At 41.6% G+C, this 19,128-nt stretch overlaps 1 protein-coding gene across 3 annotated transcripts in view; it reads left to right on the top strand.

Moving 5' to 3' along the window:
* MAEA (macrophage erythroblast attacher) overlaps window positions 1–1,954 on the top strand; it is a 41,250-nt gene extending 39,296 nt beyond the window's left edge. For all 3 annotated transcript variants that reach the window (XM_010078566.1, XM_010078581.1, XM_010078574.1), the window contains 2 exons: window positions 163–358; window positions 766–1,954. In XM_010078566.1, the coding sequence (XP_010076868.1) occupies window positions 163–358; window positions 766–861 (292 nt within the window). In that variant the 3' untranslated portion in view covers window positions 862–1,954. The remainder of the gene's footprint in view (window positions 1–162; window positions 359–765) is intronic.
* The last annotated feature ends 17,174 nt before the right edge of the window (window positions 1,955–19,128 follow it).

Below are 19,128 nucleotides of genomic sequence, written 5' to 3'. Positions count from 1 at the left end.
ACTTGATTCTTACATGTACACATTCAACTTGAATTAAATAGTCCTGTACACTCAATAACCGAGGTTCTATTTGCACAGTTTACTATCTTTTTTCCAATGTTTGTCGTTAACTAATTGTTGTTGCGTTCTGTGGTGGTTGTTCCTTAACTTGCTATTAAACAGACAGTGTTATAAAGAGGACGGGAGCTCAAAAAACCCAGACTGCCCTGTGTGTAGCAAATCCCTGAACAAGCTGGCTCAGCCTCTGCCTATGGCACATTGTGCCAACTCCCGACTAGTCTGCAAGATTTCGGGGGATGTAATGAACGAAAATAATCCTCCTATGATGTTACCAAATGGATATGTCTATGGATACAATGTAAGTGTTGAAATCAATGACTTGCTGAAGTCTAAAATAGCAGTGGTTATAATAACTTTCTATATCAAAATAAGAGCTTATAAACTCAGAAAGCTAAAAGCATCTTCTATATTAACAGAAGAAAAATAACTTCTTGCATTTTTAAAGGACTGTTAATTTATGTGATTAAATTGGTCTTTAAAGAAGCTGAGGTCTGAGTATATGAATTTATAACATGAAATCAATTGGCATTGGAAGTCATTCCCTCTGGAGAGCAGTAATGTAGAATAAATAACTTTCGTGGGCAAAGATATTTTGACCTCAGTCTATCACTTTTTTTATAAATAAAAAAGTTTATTTACTAAACACTTAGATAATGCTTTGAGTTACTGTTGTGAATATTATCTTTTGATGTCACTTTTTTTCAGTCTCTGCTTTCTATTCGTCAAGATGACAAAGTAATTTGCCCAAGAACCAAAGAAGTCTTCAACTTCTCACAAGCTGAGAAAGTCTACATCATGTAGGTCCATAAAACACATGATGAAGTGCCGCTGGAATTTTGACACAGTGTATATTGGCATACCCTGCAAAGGGGGAGGCCTTAATGTGTGGCAAAGAAGCAAAACCTGCCACCTTGGGGATCAGACCTGTCGGTGGCATTATTGTTTCTTGCGACCAAAGATCAATGAGCAACAATAAACACTCTTTAAAAAAAAAAAAGAGAGGAAATATGACTTAAGTTTGTACTTGAATAAAAACAAAAACAAGTTTTGATTGTTAAGGTTTTGTAACATAAGGTCAAAACTTGGACTCTTAAAAGTACTTTCATCTTCTAAAGGATAACGTTCTTTAAAGATGGACACTTGCACTGGGGGAAAAGTTACAACAGATCTGAAATTAAATCCGTTTTTCTTCCCTCTTTTTCACAATTGTCCAAGACCCTTTTGTTATCAAAGATTTCAGTACTACCAATATGTTCTCCTTTAAGCTCCTCTTTGCCTTCTTTATGATCCTCTCGTGAAGTAATCCTGAACATGAATTGTGTAACTTATTTCCATGGGAAGATATTGATGTCTTTGAGACAAGACTGGCTTCTCTGGAGGATCAACTAGGGACTGGTTTGAAGGAGTATGAAGTCTTTTTCCAAACCCAAATATTTTAAGGAGGTTGCATAAGTATCAAGAGGAACTGAGAACATTTCAGGCAAAATCTAATGCTTGTTTAAATGTTCTTTTTCCAGTCTACCATAGTGTTAAAGTCCTTCTAAAATTATTAGTTATGTGCATAGGGTTCAATATGAAATCATTAGTGCTACTGCCTTATTTCTTGCTTTGAGAATGTACTCACATGAAAATGAGCTGGTATTCTTAAGTGTTGGGCAAAGTTTCTGAAGATGCCTTGCAGGATGATTACATAATTTTAGGGTCCTAATAGTATTCATTACTGAAACTAATAGTTCAGTTTTAACAACTACAGAACACATCCTTATGACTTTTCAGAAGAATTAAACCATTGTAGTTTAAACAGAACCATATTGTAGAGGTTTGTATTTAGCGCTTATTTTTGCATGTTGATGTTGATTAGCTAATAAAAGATTGTAAATGTAAAACATGTTAATAAAAATTGTTTTCCATTTCTTGATTATATAAAATTAGGAAGCTGCTTTGTGTTTAAATGTAAAAAAAGTAACCTTATTTTAAGGGTCTCCCTTAAGAGGAATGCAACTTCAAAGTGTTGTTTTTCTAGTATTCTGCAAGATATATATTTAAAAAAAAAAAAAAAAACAAAAAAGAAAGAACAAACAAGACACACTGCCACACCACAACTATTATGTCATTCTTTAGGCTCTAAACTCAGACGATTAGATTAAACTTTTCATATTTGAACACTACCCTCCAAACCCCATTCCTGTCAATTTTTTTCTGTCACTTTCTAGAAGACTGCCCCATGTCCTAGAGACTGTATGTTAAAGAAATGCTGGGGGAGAAACTAGGTGTGAGGTTTTGATGCGTGACTGAGTGCTTTAAAGAAAGCTAACACCAAATGCTGGAGGGACCGCAACTTCTGTTGATGCTCAACATGTAGAGATTGCAGAGACACAAACTGATTGTATCACCCACTCTCAAACTTTGCATTGGTAATTGGCTACCAGTTAAGCAGTAACCGATCTCTTCCTTACTCATGGGCCAAGAGCTTCAGCTGAAGCATCATCAAGTGAAAAGGGAAGAGGACATCACCTTGGGGAGCAGCATTGCTGAAACCCAACTGGAACAGCATCTGTTTTTCTTTGGCAGACTATTCACAGCATCATAGCAGAAAGGCAGGGATAACTCTGAGTTTGCCAATTTTGCTTCTCCCTAATTTACAGAAATGTATAAAAGGCAAAAGCAGGGAGGAAGAGGTAGGTTTCTTATCAGCCCTGAGGAAATGTGTGCTAAGTGTACAACAGTTGTAGGGCATGGAAATGGTTGCTTTTGCTTCTCTAAGTACTAGTTAGAGCTGTGGTTTCTGGAGACTTCAGCCCTTTTTGCTTTCTGCAGCCTAAGCAGAGTGGTGGAGAAATCCACGCCTCCAAAAAACCTAGTTTGGGAAGGGAGGGGAGGAGAGCAGCTGTCCTACAACAGAAGGGCCTCCATTTATGGGAAGTTTCATTTCAGAGGGCCCAGTGCCAACGTGAGGTCTGAGTCCCTGATGGTGTGTTATAAAGAAGGTGCTCCAGAAGGAGCCTAGGGGAGCTTCAGCTGTTTGTTAGCCATGATGGCTCACTTCAGAAATCTGCAGTCAAGCCACCTGTTTTGACCACAGGGAGACCTGTTTGACTCAGGTGGTTGTAGCCTCCTGGCTGTTTCCTGTGGACTGTCTGGTACATGCATCTACAGGCCAGCTTTTGTTTTCAGGCTTGCTCCAGCATGGCCTCAGAAGCCTTCCACCTTTATGAGAGTCAGAAATGGTGGCAGAGATGGATTGCTTTGGTGCAGCCTGGAGTGCTGGTTTGTATTCCCTTACGGCTTTCTGCAGCCTTGAGCTCAGAATCCAGCAGAGGTGTCAGTTCGTAGCTCATCTCATGGGCGGCTTCAGACATCAAACCATAGCAGTAGGTGACTCAGTAAGTATTAACCTGCTGCTTGTAAACCCTCTTTCAATAACTCTGGTCTCGGCATTGATTCCTGCCTGTGGGTATGCTGAGAAGAGGACTTTTAAAGTGGGGTTTGTATAGCAGTGGTGGAGGTGGGGCAGGGTTATAGAGGCTTTCCACAACAGCTGAAGTTTGGGTGAAGATCTTGTTAAACCTGGATCATACTAACAATATCTTACACAGCAGTGAGATTGTAAAAAATAGCATGGGGTATCAGCTCTACAACCTGACTGTACCCAGAGGTCAGAACTTCAACAAATACGACCATTCTTTTCTGCCAGCTGTACATCTTGTCGTGTTACAAGTGATGCCTGTGTTTCATGTCAATCAAAAAGTGGCCATCGGCTACTTCAGATGAGGTTCCTGGTCTTTTTTATGGATAACCTGCATCATCTCAATGCCTGGCAGTATGCTGAGGTGGAAGACAGAAGACAATGCATTTATTTCCTTAAGGGTACAAGTTACTGCCTGTACAATGAAGGACATCCTTTTGAAATGGAAGAGGTTGATTAGTGAAGTGAAGACTATTGCTCAAGATCTGTCTGAGCTGTAAATAAATAATACCTTTTTTTCAGTCTTTCAGACAAGCAATTAAACAAAATGCAACATGAAGGTCTGGATTTTGATTATGGTGTTCCTGTTTGATGGCAGCAGTCTGTCCCAACTGTGGTCAGGACAGGTTTCTCTGATTTCCACAGTTATATGGAGGCTGAGAATTGCCTTAACCTTTCTTTTTGTTGTGGTCCAAACCCCTAGTCTAAATGCTGAAAAAGATCCAATATTGCAAAAGGAGAGGGAAGTAGATAACTGTTCATATTGGTAACTGTTCACAGTGCTGTGGGTTTCTCTGATACCTGTTTCAGCTTGAAGTATTCCATTAACTGTTGGGCTGAGAAGGGTCCAAGATGCTGAGATTGCAACACTTTGTAGGAAGGGAGTCGTGAAGCTGATACCATGTTCAGGCAAAAGATACTGCAGGATGGTTTAAACACTGAGGGCTAGTATGGTTTGGGATTTTTAAATATTGTAAGCATGTCCTTTCCTATTTATTAATAAGATTACCTCTTGGAAAAAAAAAAAAAAAGATTTTTTGGGAAAGGAAGAATGAGAAAATTATGTACAGCTGGTAATCTGCCAAAAGGAGGCCTTTGAACATGCTTAACAGACTACTGTTCAGGAAAAAAAAACCTAATACTTTGGCTTTCTTTTCTCATGCTTCAGATAGCCTGAGCAGAGTGTGTTGGGCGATGCACCAGGCACTTTACCAGGACATGCTTTGAGATCTGTGACTACACTGTGATCTTGTGCACTGGGTGTCCTGGAGCACAATACAGAGGTCACTGGGTATAACAAAATGAGCATTGAAATCTCTTCTGTCCTGTTTTTCCATGTTCTGTAAAGAGGTATCAGATTCTGCTCAGCATGTTTTTTCTTCCTGCTGTGTCCCGAAGCCTGCGGCACGATTTAACAGTGTCCCCGCAGCGGGCTCATGGGCCTTTCTGCCTTCCCTCTTTTAATCTTGTCCTCCTTAGTCCAGGGTTTTTGGTTGTATCCTCCAGCATACTCCACCCTGAGGGCTATTTTGGGGGGTTTGCCTGGCTCTGAGCAGTGATTTTTCTGTGGCGTGACTTTCTGGCATTTGGTACAAATAATCTGCATCTTTAAAGGCAAAACCAGGCTTTGGTGACAAATTGCTGTCCCAGCTGTGTAGCTCCATGCTTGCTGGTTTAGTGCACCAAATAAACCCCAGCCCAGATCAACGGGGCAGTTGATGAGATCTGATCTTTATCTGATCCTTGATCAGCTAAAACACAAGTAAGTAGTTTCTTCTGATCAGTGACTATTTGTTTCCATTTGATGATGAGGGGCATCTGCAGGTCAGACAGTGACCAGGATCTCCCTGCCGTGCTGCTTTTGTGAAGATTCGGTGTCTGGTTGGTTCTGCAGTATGTGTCATTCCCAGCCACCCTGAAAGGTGGCATTTGTATTTATTTCTTTGACAAAACTGGCCCTGTTCATAAGTTTTCCTGAAGTTTTCAGCAACTCAACTTCCTCTTGGTTTTAGAAAGAGCTCTAGGATGGGCAGAGCTGGACAGCAGAATCTCTTCTTATCTCTTTATTAGCATACCTTCTTCTTATGGCCAGGGGTATTCTGTAAGTAGAATAAAGTCTGTCACACACTCAGGGGAAGAAAATCTGCACTCGTGGCCAGTAAGAGGGAGCAGGAAGCTATAGAGCCCAGATACAGTTGGATGTGAGGGGTGAAGAGGGTTTTTGGTATGATAGCTATAGAGCCAACACAAAGTAGTTCTATGTCATAGCTGGCTTTTGTAAGATGTTAAATGTGTCTGAGCTAGTCACTGAAAAAAACTCATCTTAAGAGATCCTGAGTTCAGTTTGAACTGAAGTTCTAAGACTCTGTAAATGGAAGTTCTGCATGTCAGAAATTAAATTAGTCCTTATCATGGCTAGCGACAAGTTAATCTCACTGAGGAGCTCACAGTTTTGAATAAGATATTTCAGGCTCCACAATAAAGTCCTGCTCTTTGACCATGTTAAAATTATCAGAGATCTGTATCCTAAGCCAGAGGAAATCAGCTGTGGGATAATTAGAACCACAGAACAATAGGAAATAGCAGAACAACAAGAAATAGAAAAGGCTGCTGAACAAGAAAAGCTGTTTGTTTCAACTTATTAAAAATGAGAACAAGTGTCATGGTAGAGTTAAGAAATGCTATCAGCCGGCTATCTTTCAAAGAGATTAAGATAACTGCATAAGTTTTTAAAAGTGCAAGTAAGAGGAAAAAATTCACATGAAACTACTGTGTGGTAGAGATCCAGACTGGCTTATGAAACTACAGCCCGCAGCTCGCTTCTTGCTCCTGGTGAGAATGGCAATGCTCAGCATGGGTGGGTGGCGTGGAGAGGGAGATGTACCGAGAGAAACTGAAATAACTTGGCAACGTGGAAGTGAAAAAAAGGATGTGCTAGTTATAGAAACCAAGTGATTGCTCTCCTGGAATTGTTAATTGGTCAGATCTAATGGAAAGAAGCTGTTCCAGTATCCAGTCTGGGGATGGTATCACAGGAATGCAGAGCCCCTGCTGTAGTTGCTGGTTTTTAAGGGGAGGGGAGATTAAAAAATCAATCTGAAGGATAACTGTGAGTGTGGAGATGTTTACTGAGCATCATTAGGCCGCACCACCCTAACAACCACTGTTGTTGAGTCTTCTCAAACAAAATCCAGCTGCAGTGCATATCACGTGTGATGACGCTAGCTAAGAACTGGAGAAGATGGAAATTAGAAATTGCAGGAGGATCTGGCTAAGGGACATAGGACAAAAGGCAGTGCGAAGGGCGGGGGAACTGATGGGCTTCCTCGGGGATCCGTCGTGGAGCTGATACTAGTTGTCATTACTGGCCTTCCCCAAGCAACAGGAATGAGCTGATGGGACAAAAATAGCCCCGAGGATGCTGGAATATCATCAGGAAGAAAAATGGGTAACCTTGAGGAGCAGACTCACAAATAAACAAGATTGTTTTAGCACTAGAGTTCATGCAGCTCTCCATTAGGATCTCACTTGGGAGAGTCCTCATTATACGCCGTGATCGCAGAGGGCTTTGAGCCTCCAATGTGTTGCACCATTGAAACAGAGGAATGCAAGCCCAGCATGGTGCCAGCCTCGGGGTGAAGGAGCGAGGGCTGCAGAGGGGCCAGTGCTACTTTGCTGGAAGCTGCAGCACAGTCCTGCTGGCTCATGTCTGTATCTGCTGACACTGCAGCTGGAGCAGAGGGAGTACTGAGCTGGCCAGTACTTCCCAGCCCAGCTAGCCCAGGATATTTCCTTCATTCCCAAATGAATATGGAAAACCAAAGCTGGTTAAGTGGGGGGTAACACCCAAGGGGCTGGAACCTACAGCTGTACCTACACCTTTGACCCTATTTTGTATCCCATAAGATTAACTTTTATGTTGTGCGTTTCTCAGGGAAATAGTTTTATCTACCCCACAGAGTGGAGAAGCAGATTCTCCCAGGGAGCTCATCTGAGTTCCCAGCCAGGACGTTTTCCTCATGGAGCCAGAAGGAAGAATGAGGAGAGAAAGATGATAAAAGCCTATTCACTTCAGGACAAAAAGATCATTAACTAACTTGAAGACTTTGTTCCTCACCCCTGGAGATTAAGAAGAATCATACAGAAAGAATCCCAAAAAGGAAATAAACAGATAATAAAATCAGTAGACAATTTCCTTTTCCTTCTTTGCGAAACACAGCAAGAGCAATCACTCAGAAGAGGCAAGACTAGAACTGTGGGAAGCTCTTCAGGGTGCACACGAGTACCCCATATGGAGATGTCTCCTCTGTTTCAAGTACCAGCTGTAAGGAGTCAAACTATAGACATATTTTATTAAAAATTGAAAGGGATCGGGGGGAATTGGTCTTAAGCAAGCTGAAGTTGCCCTGGATGCAGTCATTAAGGAAAATATTATATAGGGCTCTACATTAATTCCTTCCAGGTAGACCGTCATCCCGGCATTGTGCTGTGGCCCCCAGCTAACTTCTCAGCTGGACCTGTGCCCACCCCCGCAGCTCCGTCCCCTCCTGACAGAATTGCTGGGCCAGAGGGTGGAAACCCAACAGGCAGGTTTTGAACCACCTTTTGCTTGTTGCTGCCCCCTCCTCATTTCGGAAGACTAAGTGGTTTCTCAGCATAAGCTGGTTTGCTGTGTGGTATGGGAGAAGAGACTGTTTCTCCACAAGGATCCTGACATGATTTTCTGTTTTAAACTCCACGCGCTCAGGTCACCATCTCATTGTCCTGCTCGTCTGTGCGCAGGATCTCATGGCCATCAGAAATTATTTGATCCTATTTGTGGCCATAAGGAACATCAGTTTATAGAGCTGGCTTCCACCATCAGAAATGGAGAAGGATTCAGGCTGGGCGGTGAGGTGATGCACAGGGAGCGTGTCTCTGTGGGCGGCTGCTGGAGCAAGTGAAGAAGCAGTGCTGGCTTGTGCTGTGTCTCTGCCAGCTGCGGAGAGATACCCGAGTAGTACAAGGACATAAAGGTAATCTGTGGCTCTGATCAGCTTAGTCTGGTGTAATATTCCTATTTCTGGAGCAGTCACAGAATCAAAGAATAGAATCACAGAATGGTTTGGGCTGGAAGGGACCTTCAGGATCATCGAGTTCCAACCCCCTGCCATGGGCAGGGACACCTCCCACTAGCCCAGGTTGCTCAAAGCCTCATCCAGCCTGGCCTTGAACACCTCCAGGGATGGGGCATCCACAGCTTCTCTGGGCAACCTGTGCCACTGCCTCACCACTCTCATAGAAAATATTTTCTTCCTAATATCTAATCTAAATCTCCCCTCTTTCAGCTTAAAACCATTACCCCTTGTCCTATCACTACACTCCCTGATAAAGAGTGCCTCCCCATCTCTCCTGCTATTGCAACCACTATTACAACCTGCTTCCCGACTCTTTTCTGGAGTCAGCATGAGTCTTGAGCAGAACAAGTCCCTGGCGTCTGTAAATGGATCTTGCCCTCAAAGTGTTTGCATCCTCTCGACGTAGAGGGTGCCTAGAGCAGCTCGCCGCTAACCTGCGTGCGTGGAAGCGAGACACAGCCAGCTCCGGGAACTGCAGCCCGGGAATGGGATAAATACCATCAAGTGTGTGATCTCATCTTGTTAGATGGTCAGACAGTGAAGAATAGGTGGGAACTGATGTTACTGATGCAAATCAGTTGGGGTTTTCTTTGCAGCAGCACTTTGTAAATGTTGATCTTAGACATACATACGCTCTGATGATCCAGACTTTGTGGTATTTGTTTACTTTGAATTTCACTGTCATATCCGTTGCCAACTCTCTAGCTTCAGTGATGCATTATCCTACTTCAAAAAACAGTGAATAAGAAGGGAGAGTTATTCAGGTTAACTACTAGCTATAGAAATAAGCACAGTAGCTATAGCTGAATTTCTGTTTTGCTCCTTCAGTGAATAACAGACCTTTGACACACCTGTTGTGGCTTAATTTTTATGATAATTGGAAAAAATGTCACCTTCCCTGTTAAGAGAGAAATCGTCTCATCCTTGGCCAAAACACATTCCCTATCTCTGTGTTTGGAGCCCTCCTCTGAGGAGGTAAAATTAAGAATTCCTCACTGAAGTAAGATGAGGAGTTGCCATATCCGGAAATACCTTTCTTATTCTAAACCAATTAGCCAAGGCTAATTACTGGTTTCTTTGCATCAGGAAACCATAAATAACACAGCCTGTGATCTCTGCATTTGAGGATGTGAGATGCTGGATTAATTTTTGATCTGAATAAGGTATTTGCCTTCATTCCTTCCCTCCACACCTTGTATTTCCAGGAACAGCATGAAAATAAATCAAGTGCTGGTCATCTTGGCTGAAGAAGCCAAGAAGAATCTTTGGGCCAAGAAACCTACCACTGAACCTTCAGCTGTCTATTTAAAAAACACTGTTGCAAAGTAATACCTCCATCTAGGATCTGACAAGTTTACAATTAATCTTTATTTTCATTATTTCACCCCACAAGAAAAATCAAAACATCAGAATTGTTCTAACAGCTAGAATAAAGGTTTTGGCCTGGTTGCATATTGAAAGCAGCAAAGCAGAGCTGTGGGCTCCTCCAGAAAGTCTCACACTCAACTGAAGTGATACTAAAATGTCTAGGCTAAAACTTAAAGTCTCAGAATAATGGTTTCTTGAATACTCTAAAACTTCGTGCAAGCCCCATTAAATATACCAGCATGGATCATTTCTGTTAAAATCCCAAAGATTAAAAATGCAACCTCACACCTTCATCTGCTCCAAGCAGTCCTCCCTGCTGTGGGCTGCTCTTAACGGTTTCCACCATTAGAGAAACCTTCCTGTCACCCTTCTCTGTCCTCTGTCTTGAAATTGGGAACATTCTCGGAAACTTAAGAGTGGTTGCTTTTAACTCAAGGACTCTTCAAAGTTCCATAATATCCTCTTTCCTAAACTCTACTCATATAATATCCTAATCTAATAATATCCTCTTCCTAAACTCTTGCAAAACACTAAAAATAGAGGGAGCTCTATTCTGTCCTCTCTTCAGGATCCAAGGATCCACTGACAACTTCACAGCAGGAGTAGCCAGGGCTCCGGCTTTAACATTCCCTGTCTGAGTCACCAGGTTTTTCATGTCCTGCCACCTCTGTTTTGTGTAAAAAGCCATCTTTGTAACTTAATGCATTCCAAAAGAGCCAGGAGCGACAGATCCCCAGTGTCCTGATTTTAGATGTTGACTCTCAAAACTATTTACAATCCAGGCTTGTTTGGTTAGAGCACATCTGTCAGAAAAACATCATCATGAGACAGAGAATCTGTTTCCTCACTGGTAAAATATGTGCCTGGCTTCCAGTCTGAATTCATCTTTTGTTTCTTGTGTTTTTCGCTTCTATACTCAAGACCATTTAATACGCGATATTTTTCCCTGAAGATCCTTTTAGCTTATTAGCAAGTTACCTCTCAATTTTATTTCAGATAATCAAAACAGATTTAAATCTTTACTTATAGGCACTATTTCAGCCATTTATTTTCTGCACCTTGTTCTTGTACCCTTCCTATATATCACTGAGGGTTTTTTAAAAGAACTTTGGAAAAATTTATATTATTCTAGTATCGGCCATGCTCTAATGTCGGCTAAATGCCCAATACTTAGAGCTTTTCATTATTGCTCTGAAACTGTTTAAGCCTGCTGCTGCCACAGTATGATTCAATATAATATGGACATATTCGAAAAAATCTGGTGGTCCTGAAATAGTAAGAACTGCTGCTTTCCCAAGCAATAAATCCAGAATATGGATCAATTTTAAAGTATTTCTATACAGTTTGAGGCCAGTTACCTACGATACTTTTGAAGAGACCACACAGTGTATTTTTGCAACATATGCATGTTTTCCTAAACACTACAAACAGATTTTTATTGCACCGTTTAAAACAGGGTCCAAGCCAGGATATAAGCATATGGAGATGAGAGAAATCATACTGATTGTAGATAATTTGGATTCCTTGTTTATAGCAAGTAAACGGATGCTGTGTTTACACACATGGAATTTGACTTCTCAGGGTTTCCATCATTTGCTCTGGAGCCACTTTAACCAACCTCAGGTTATGGTGCCCAGGGCAGCACTTTGGCAACTGGGTTGTGATTTCAGCTCACCACCGTTGGCCTTTCAAGAAAGAGCCACTTCTCTGCCAGGTGCAGTTACTTCAGTTTTAATACGAAGGGGAAAAAGTTTTTTTGACAGCTTTTTTCATTAATCAAGCTTTTTTCATTCATTTTTTAACAAGCCCAAGTATCTTCCATGCTTTTTGTATCAGCTTAAGAGTTTTGAGGTATCTTTCGTTGGTTTTGGTTGGGTTTTGGGGGTGGTTTTGTTTGTTTGGGGTTTGTTTGGTTTGGTTTTTTTTTTTGGTGGGCATGGATTCAGATAAAAGGCAAGGTGTGCCACTAAGAAACTGTTAATGTTTCAATGTTTTTCTGAAAGTTTTACTGCATCTAATTTCCTCTATAAGCACAGGGAAAGCAGTGAGCCGTTCTGCTTGGAAAATGCCTCCATCTTCAGTGCTTTCTCAGAGAGATGTGTTCTCTCTGTCATTAAAAGTAGTTTCCTTGATGTGATTCTCAGGAATGCTTTTTTCCAAATCTCTTCCTTGCCTATTTTATTACAAGACTCTGATACGTAAAAGACCTTGATCTGTTTAAAGACTTATTCCTGGCCTGTAAACAGTGTGGCCTTGCACATTGATAGCAGATGCAACAAGAGAATACGTGAGAATGTGTTGTGAGGGGAGTTCTTAAGCGACATTTCATATACATGAATATAATGTGTGACATCTATACATGGCATATGCATATATATTATTTATTTGTGTATATATAAAAATATATACACATATATATAGAAAAATTGTAATTTCCACAGTTGATTGCTGAAAACCGCTGGGCATTTGGATATCTCTGGAGGTCACCCGTAAGGTTTTGGTTCTGGAATGCCAAACCCATTGCCACAGGTCAGTGTACAAGCCTGTCAGTTCAAATCCTATCCTTTAAAAACAAAAGAAAAGAAAATAATTTGCTAACAGTGAAAGCAATTTGCTCCCTTGCAAGGACACGTTAAAAATATCGAGCAGGACTTCTAAGGTGGTGTTATTTTCACAAGAACATTTAGCTGAGCCCCAGCTCCTGCCTTGCTGGCCGGGCGACAGGTTTTCCTGCATTGCCATCTGCTGGGGGCTGCGCCCAAAGGCACTGGCTGGGAGGGAGGGGGATGCTCTCCGCATCTCACAGACCCCTGCAGTGAGCCCTGTCTCCAGTGGTTTATAAACCCGCAGAAACGCAGTGGGCTGCTTATGGAGGCGAGAAGAAACAGAATTTGTGCGTATAATTAACTGTTTTGCTGATGGGTGAGGAAGTTCAGAGCTTTATAAAGTTCGTTTTTACTCGTATCTACAAATGTAAAGCACTTTGTACTTCCCATAGCTTTGTGAGCTTAAATAATCAGTTATTTTTTTTTAGATTAACTAAATAATTTCTAAATAAATTTAGAAAATTTTTCTAAAAAAAATCCTGAAGTCTCTCAGCGGCTGCACCTCTTTCGTGGCCATGTAGGAACACAGTGACAAAGGCAATGACAGAGTATTTTCTGTGATTTAAGATGAGAGAAGGCTGTCACAGCTACCCAGCTCAGACTGCTGCCAGCAGCGATTTCCTCTACCATCCCTATAAATATATCTTGTCTGTTTGAAATTACTGAGTGCCTGTTCTGTGTTTAAATTTTTTTTAAAAAACACAGTTTCCTAAAACTCAAGTTACATGACCTGGGGTAGAACTGGATGTTCAGATGTCTGCAAGCCCATGCTGGAGGCTGGTGAAGGGGTTATTCCAGAGCAGACTCATGCATATCCACAGATCACAGAGTCACACAGATTCTGCCTGAAGAAAGTGTCATCCTGGCTACATTTTACTGATGTATCAATAACTGACCCATTTTTTTTATGGAGGAAATTATTAAGGGAGAAAAAAGGGTGGTCTTTCATCTACTGTTCCTCTTGGAGAAGCTAACCTTCATCCTGCTCTTAATAGGAAGTCAAGAAAAATTTGTGTGGTCTACTGAGGCATATAGACCACCACTGCTTTTTTCAGTATTTCATATCAATTTTACTGTTATGACTTGTGCAAAGAGGAAAAGTAGTGGTGATTCATTTCAGAGGCCTTTTAACACTTGCATGAAACAAGCTGAAAGACAGTCAGCACTCCAAATTCCACACTCAGCTTTTCTGGGAGAATATCGTATGGTCTTCTTAAAATCAACTTATTCTTTGTATATGTTGACTGTATTGACAGGTCTTGTTCCTCACTGTATTGAGGTTCAACTGCATAAAAGTTTGTGAAACATTTTGGGAGTTTTGTTAGTGCACAACATAAAAGAATAGCTGTGTGTTGGTCAGTGGGACTGTCATGATGCACTTGCTGCAGAAACTGAGGGCACACAAATGGGTCCTAATAGATGAAACATTAACAAATATTTTCCCATTCTGCTCCCACTTACGTATCAAGCCACAGAAGCGCAAAGCAACTCCTTGAAAGAATACATAAATTAATGGCTCCAGACAGATCACAAGACTTGCTACCTTTTTCTTGTCAAAACATTTCCTTCTTCCTTTTAATTACACTTCAATATTTCCTTCTCTCTCAAACTGTGGCCTTTGCACTCTAGTTTTGTCCCAGCTACCCCGTAATCTCCTCAAGCCTTTCCTTCTGCCTGAAAAAGATGACTTGTATAAATAATTTATTCTTAAAGACAATGCATTCTTTTATCATAACAGTAAAAGAAATTCCCTAGAAAAGCTTGGTTTGATCCATGTAGCTTTCGTGGTTGCTGTTCATAAAAGATGATGGAAATACCAAAAAGGCCTGAAGGCCAAGAGCATGCTTGTTGGGGCACTCTCCTGGTGTTGAAGGAGTACAGTGGATTTTGACAGATGACTGAGGACTCACTCCTGTGAACGAGTGATTGCAACATCCCTGTGGGTTCCACCTACCTGGTGCACAAACAGGACGGGGAAATCTGACATGGAAAACCACCGATTGGATGGCATTTGTGCAGTGGTGTGCAATGGCTGTAGGACACATGCAGACCCATCACTTGTCCATGTCCGATAGCAATGACAGCAGTTTCACATCAGGAATGGACTTCATCACTCCCATTTTAGCTGGAGGCAGTGCTACAGCTTTTAGCAGCTTCAGAGCAGTTCTCTCCTTTCCCACATCCTTGGGAAAAGAAGAAAAAAGCAATTCCTTTGGGTATCTGAAGCCACAGCTCTGGGCAGTTTCTCATTTGGAGAAACCAGCTCAAGCGACCGCAGTTCTATTACAGGATGTGGCTTTCCAAGGACAGGACAGCTCAGACGTCAGGCAGAAAGGGCTTCAGAAGCATACCATTGATGAGTCAATGTGACACCCAAACCAGTCTTTTTAAGTTGTTTAAGAAACTTCTGCTAACATTGTATATTTGAAAGCAATCCTATTTGCATATGTGTGAAAGCAGCATTTCTGTCACTGTGTGATTTAGCATCAGAGGGTCTTCAAGCAGAATTTGGGCTGGATTTCCTCTTATTGGAAGCTTGGGATTCTTCTCTTCCTCTACACTCTCCTTTTAGAATCATAGAATGACAGAATCGTTTAGGTTGGAAAAGAGATCACGTGCAACTGCCAAGTCCACTGCTAAACCATGTCCCTAAGTGCCACATCTACACATCTTTTAAATAAATTCTTCCAGGGATGGTGGCTCCACCACTTCCCTGGGCAGCCTGTTCCAACACTTGACAACCCTTTCAGTGAAGAATTTTTTCTGAATATCCAATCTAAACCTCTCTGGCTATTTCCTCTTGTCCTATTGGTACTCTTGGGTGGATCCCATCTGGCCCCATAGACTTGTGTGTCTAAGTGGTGCAGCAGGTCACTAACCATTTCCCCTTGGATTGTGGGGGCTTCATTCTGCTCCTCATCCCTGTCTTCCAGCTCAGGGGCTGGGTACCCAGAGAACAACTGGTCTTACTATTAAAGACTGAAGCAAAGAATGCCTGTATCTGTGCTTGGGATTGCCTCAGGCCACATACAGGACCTTGCACTTGGCCTTGTTGAATGTCATGAGGTTCGCATGGGCCCATCTCTCAAGCCTGCCAAGGTACCTCGGGATGGCATCCCTTCCCATGGTCATTAGGTTCAAGTTAGAATCTGCACAGATTTTTCCATGGAGGAAAAAGCAATTTACCCTCATTGATACTAGTCAAATGTGTCACTGCTGGCGTGCAGTTTCAGGAAACGCTGAAGGAACATTTTTTTAAATTACTCTAGACATGAATATAAGCTATGTGTAGGAAGGTGCTTCTTGATTTTCGATGGTTCTCCTCCAGCTATTCCTGCTCCATCCAACTTACAAACTGTTATTTAATTAGTGATCTAGACCGTACAGAGCAGGTTCATTCATCTCCTCTTATGACAGAATTACAAAATGTTACAGTAGGCTGAAAGGTTGTCACAGTCAATATTTCACATAATCAGAGGAGGTTGCCAACCATCTTTGGCCTTGCACTATTGATGGTTTAATGAATAGACTATTTCTCCTTTGAGAACATCTGTTTAAATATAGTCCTTACCCCTAATGAGGTAGTTCAGAGCTTTCAAATAACTGTCACCCTTTTGCTCAAATCAAACCGGTGGTTAAGCATCTATTCATCTCACATAGAAGGTCGGTATTTTCTTTGCAACCCAACTGGCACAAACTCTGTGACAATTTAATATCAGTATTTATCATGTTTCTGCATCTTCAGGGCCAAAACCAAGGTTACTTTAACTCCAAACTATTTGTAGGGAAGTTTTTTTCCCAAGTTCCATTTTGGCAGGAAAACAAACCTTCCTTTTTAATTTCCTATCATTAAGCTCAACACAGCTATCTTAAAAGTTCAGCGGGGTTTCTTTCTGCCTGACATGCTCTTTTATTGCGAAGTTTGAAAACAATCCCAGACAAAGAATCAACTAGTAAAATAGTGGAACTGTCTCCTGCCTAGATTTTTCTTTTATGAAAAGACTACACCAGAAAATTTAGTATTACACGAAAAGTCTGAAATAATCCTTCCAAGAGCTATCAGTTTGACCTTTTAAATTTGTGATGGAACAAATGGCTTTTCTTTAATGTAAGAACCCCTAGACCAAAATAATTGGTGTCAATGGACAAAATTCTGGGGTTTTCCTTGCCTATGTATCTGGCCAAAGATATTGGACTAACTTGAGATGATCTCTGGATGGACCAGTTGGTCATGCCCGAAGATATCTTGTAGAACATTCCCATTGCAAATGCTTCTTGCCAATGATGACAGCGCTGGGTATCCTGGAGAGGTGGTGGACAAGACAGTGCTTCTGGAAGAGTCTCTGCTCCTGCCAGGTATCGCTCACTCTGGAGAACAACCCACAAAGTGTAACTGCGTTGCTCTTGCTGATCTCTTAGCACAGAGGGAAGAAACACAACTTCCTGAATCAACAACCTGTCATGATCCATGTGACACAAAGCAGCAGACTCAGGCTTCACTGAAAGCAGGTGTAAATTGATAGTAACATTCAGCCTTGAGGCTCTGAAGGGGTAGCATGTGATCTTCAGTTCTGTCTCTGCATTCCAGAGTGTCCTGCATTCCCCGATGCTGAACAGCCCAGAACAGTCATGTTGGGGAAAATCAATCCAGACATGGAGTGGTTGTGACTTCTGTAGGTAAATGAATTCTTCAGTGTTCAGGCTCTCTTTACCTTTTTATCAGATTAGTTCAGATGAAGAAAGTATAGAAATATTTAAATGGTGGATATTACCATGTTCATTAAAAAGAACAGGAAAAAACCCTCAGCATCTTGAGCAAACACAATTTTATGTAATTGTCCTTGATTTAAAAAAAAAAATATATATATAGCTTAGCTCTCACTGGGATTTGCCTAAGGGACCATCATGAATGAGCTACACAACTCAGCATTCATTCATCAACTGATTCTTTGCAAAACCATATGGCTCCTTACAGGGATTTCTTTAAACATTATGCATGGATATGAAATTGGTGCCTTTGTAGATGTTGAGTATGTTGCTTGAGGCTCATTTTGAAATACTGTTTCTAGTTACAGCAATGCTAATTTTGCAAGTAATAACCTAATAGAAGTTGTTTAGATCAAATTAAGAAGAGAAATAGAAAAATAAGAAATATTGAAAGAGTAAACTGATCTAAACTTTAAAGATGAGCTGTGCCATTGTCTGTGGTTTTCACATGGAAATACATTTAACTCAATGGAAGGCAATGGGAAAAGGAGAAACATTATTAAGAAGTAAGATGGCATTGGTTTCACGTATCAGATCAGAAATAACAGAACAACTCCAAAATGTATATACTCATTAACTGCAGTAATTTTTTTTAAAATATGAGTTCATTGCTTGTAGAAAGTTTTTAATGATGTCTTCCCTTATCACAGGAACTAGTAGAGACAGCTGCAACACCAATTCACACATGTTACTTCCAAGACGTGCCTTTACTGTGGATTAATGGAAATACCATTCAAATATCCAACAACATTTTCAGATGCGAAGTGCTGGATGCTTTTCTGCATGTGGGAAAACACAAGTGAGCACTTTGGTTAACCCCATTACCTGACTGCAGCAGAACACGTACTGGGCTTTAAGGATGACATCCAAGTAGGTAACACCCCCTTGCTACACTCAGTACCTCAGCTTCTCTTGTTGCTGTGATCCTCATCAACTTCTCTCTCCATGTGCTGACAGGTTACCTATAACATTTGTCCAGCACTCTGAGGTTCTCAAGTGGAAGGTATCGCATAAACACAGTTATGCTCTAACACTCCCCTTGAATGTCCTGACAACGGGGCTATATTTGCCGTTGTGTTTCCTTCCAGCTTTTTTATATATAAAAATACCATTTTGCTAGAGCTACACAGTAGCAACCATCTCATCCCTGCAATATTCTAAAGCCAACATAATTTCCAAATGCTGAAAAGTGGAGGACCTTTCCCAAAGAAAAATCCATCATTTAAACCACTGGAAGCCAAATGTCACAAAGCGCTGAGAAAAAATACTGTCGTTTTGGCGAGAAGTACTGGACTGTGCTTGCTTACTTGCTCCTTCCACCATATCCTTGCATTTTATCCACAATAAGAAGCTCAAATTGTGTTTCACAGTGTATATGGAGCCCACGTGAGACTGTTGTGAAAGCCTCTAGGATCCTCTAGGCTCTGGAGAGCAGCAGCTACGCAAGAGAATTCACTTTCTGACGCAGAAGTGAGGGGCCGGGTTACAGGCTGCCTCCTCCCTTCATTAGCTTCTTCCACAGCGAGGCCTGCCGGCGGGGGGTGAAGAGGGAGGCCGGAGCCTGACTCCCCTCACGGCGGGATGGCCGGGGGCTCCGCTCCCTGCCCCTCACCTCTCACCACCTTCACCCGGGGGGTCTCTGAGTTTTTTTTTCCCGCCATGGCCTCAGCGCCCTGCCTCAGGCCCTCCAGGCCGGGCCCTGGCCTTGTTTTCCCCCAAAACTTCCAAAGCGATTCTTTGGAAA

This window comes from Pterocles gutturalis, unplaced genomic scaffold (assembly GCF_000699245.1).
Source record: "Pterocles gutturalis isolate BGI_N339 unplaced genomic scaffold, ASM69924v1 scaffold5561, whole genome shotgun sequence".
Lineage (NCBI taxonomy): Eukaryota > Metazoa > Chordata > Aves > Pterocliformes > Pteroclidae > Pterocles > Pterocles gutturalis.
Note: the sequence above shows the minus strand (reverse complement) of the source record. Positions and strands in the feature narration are given on the sequence as shown.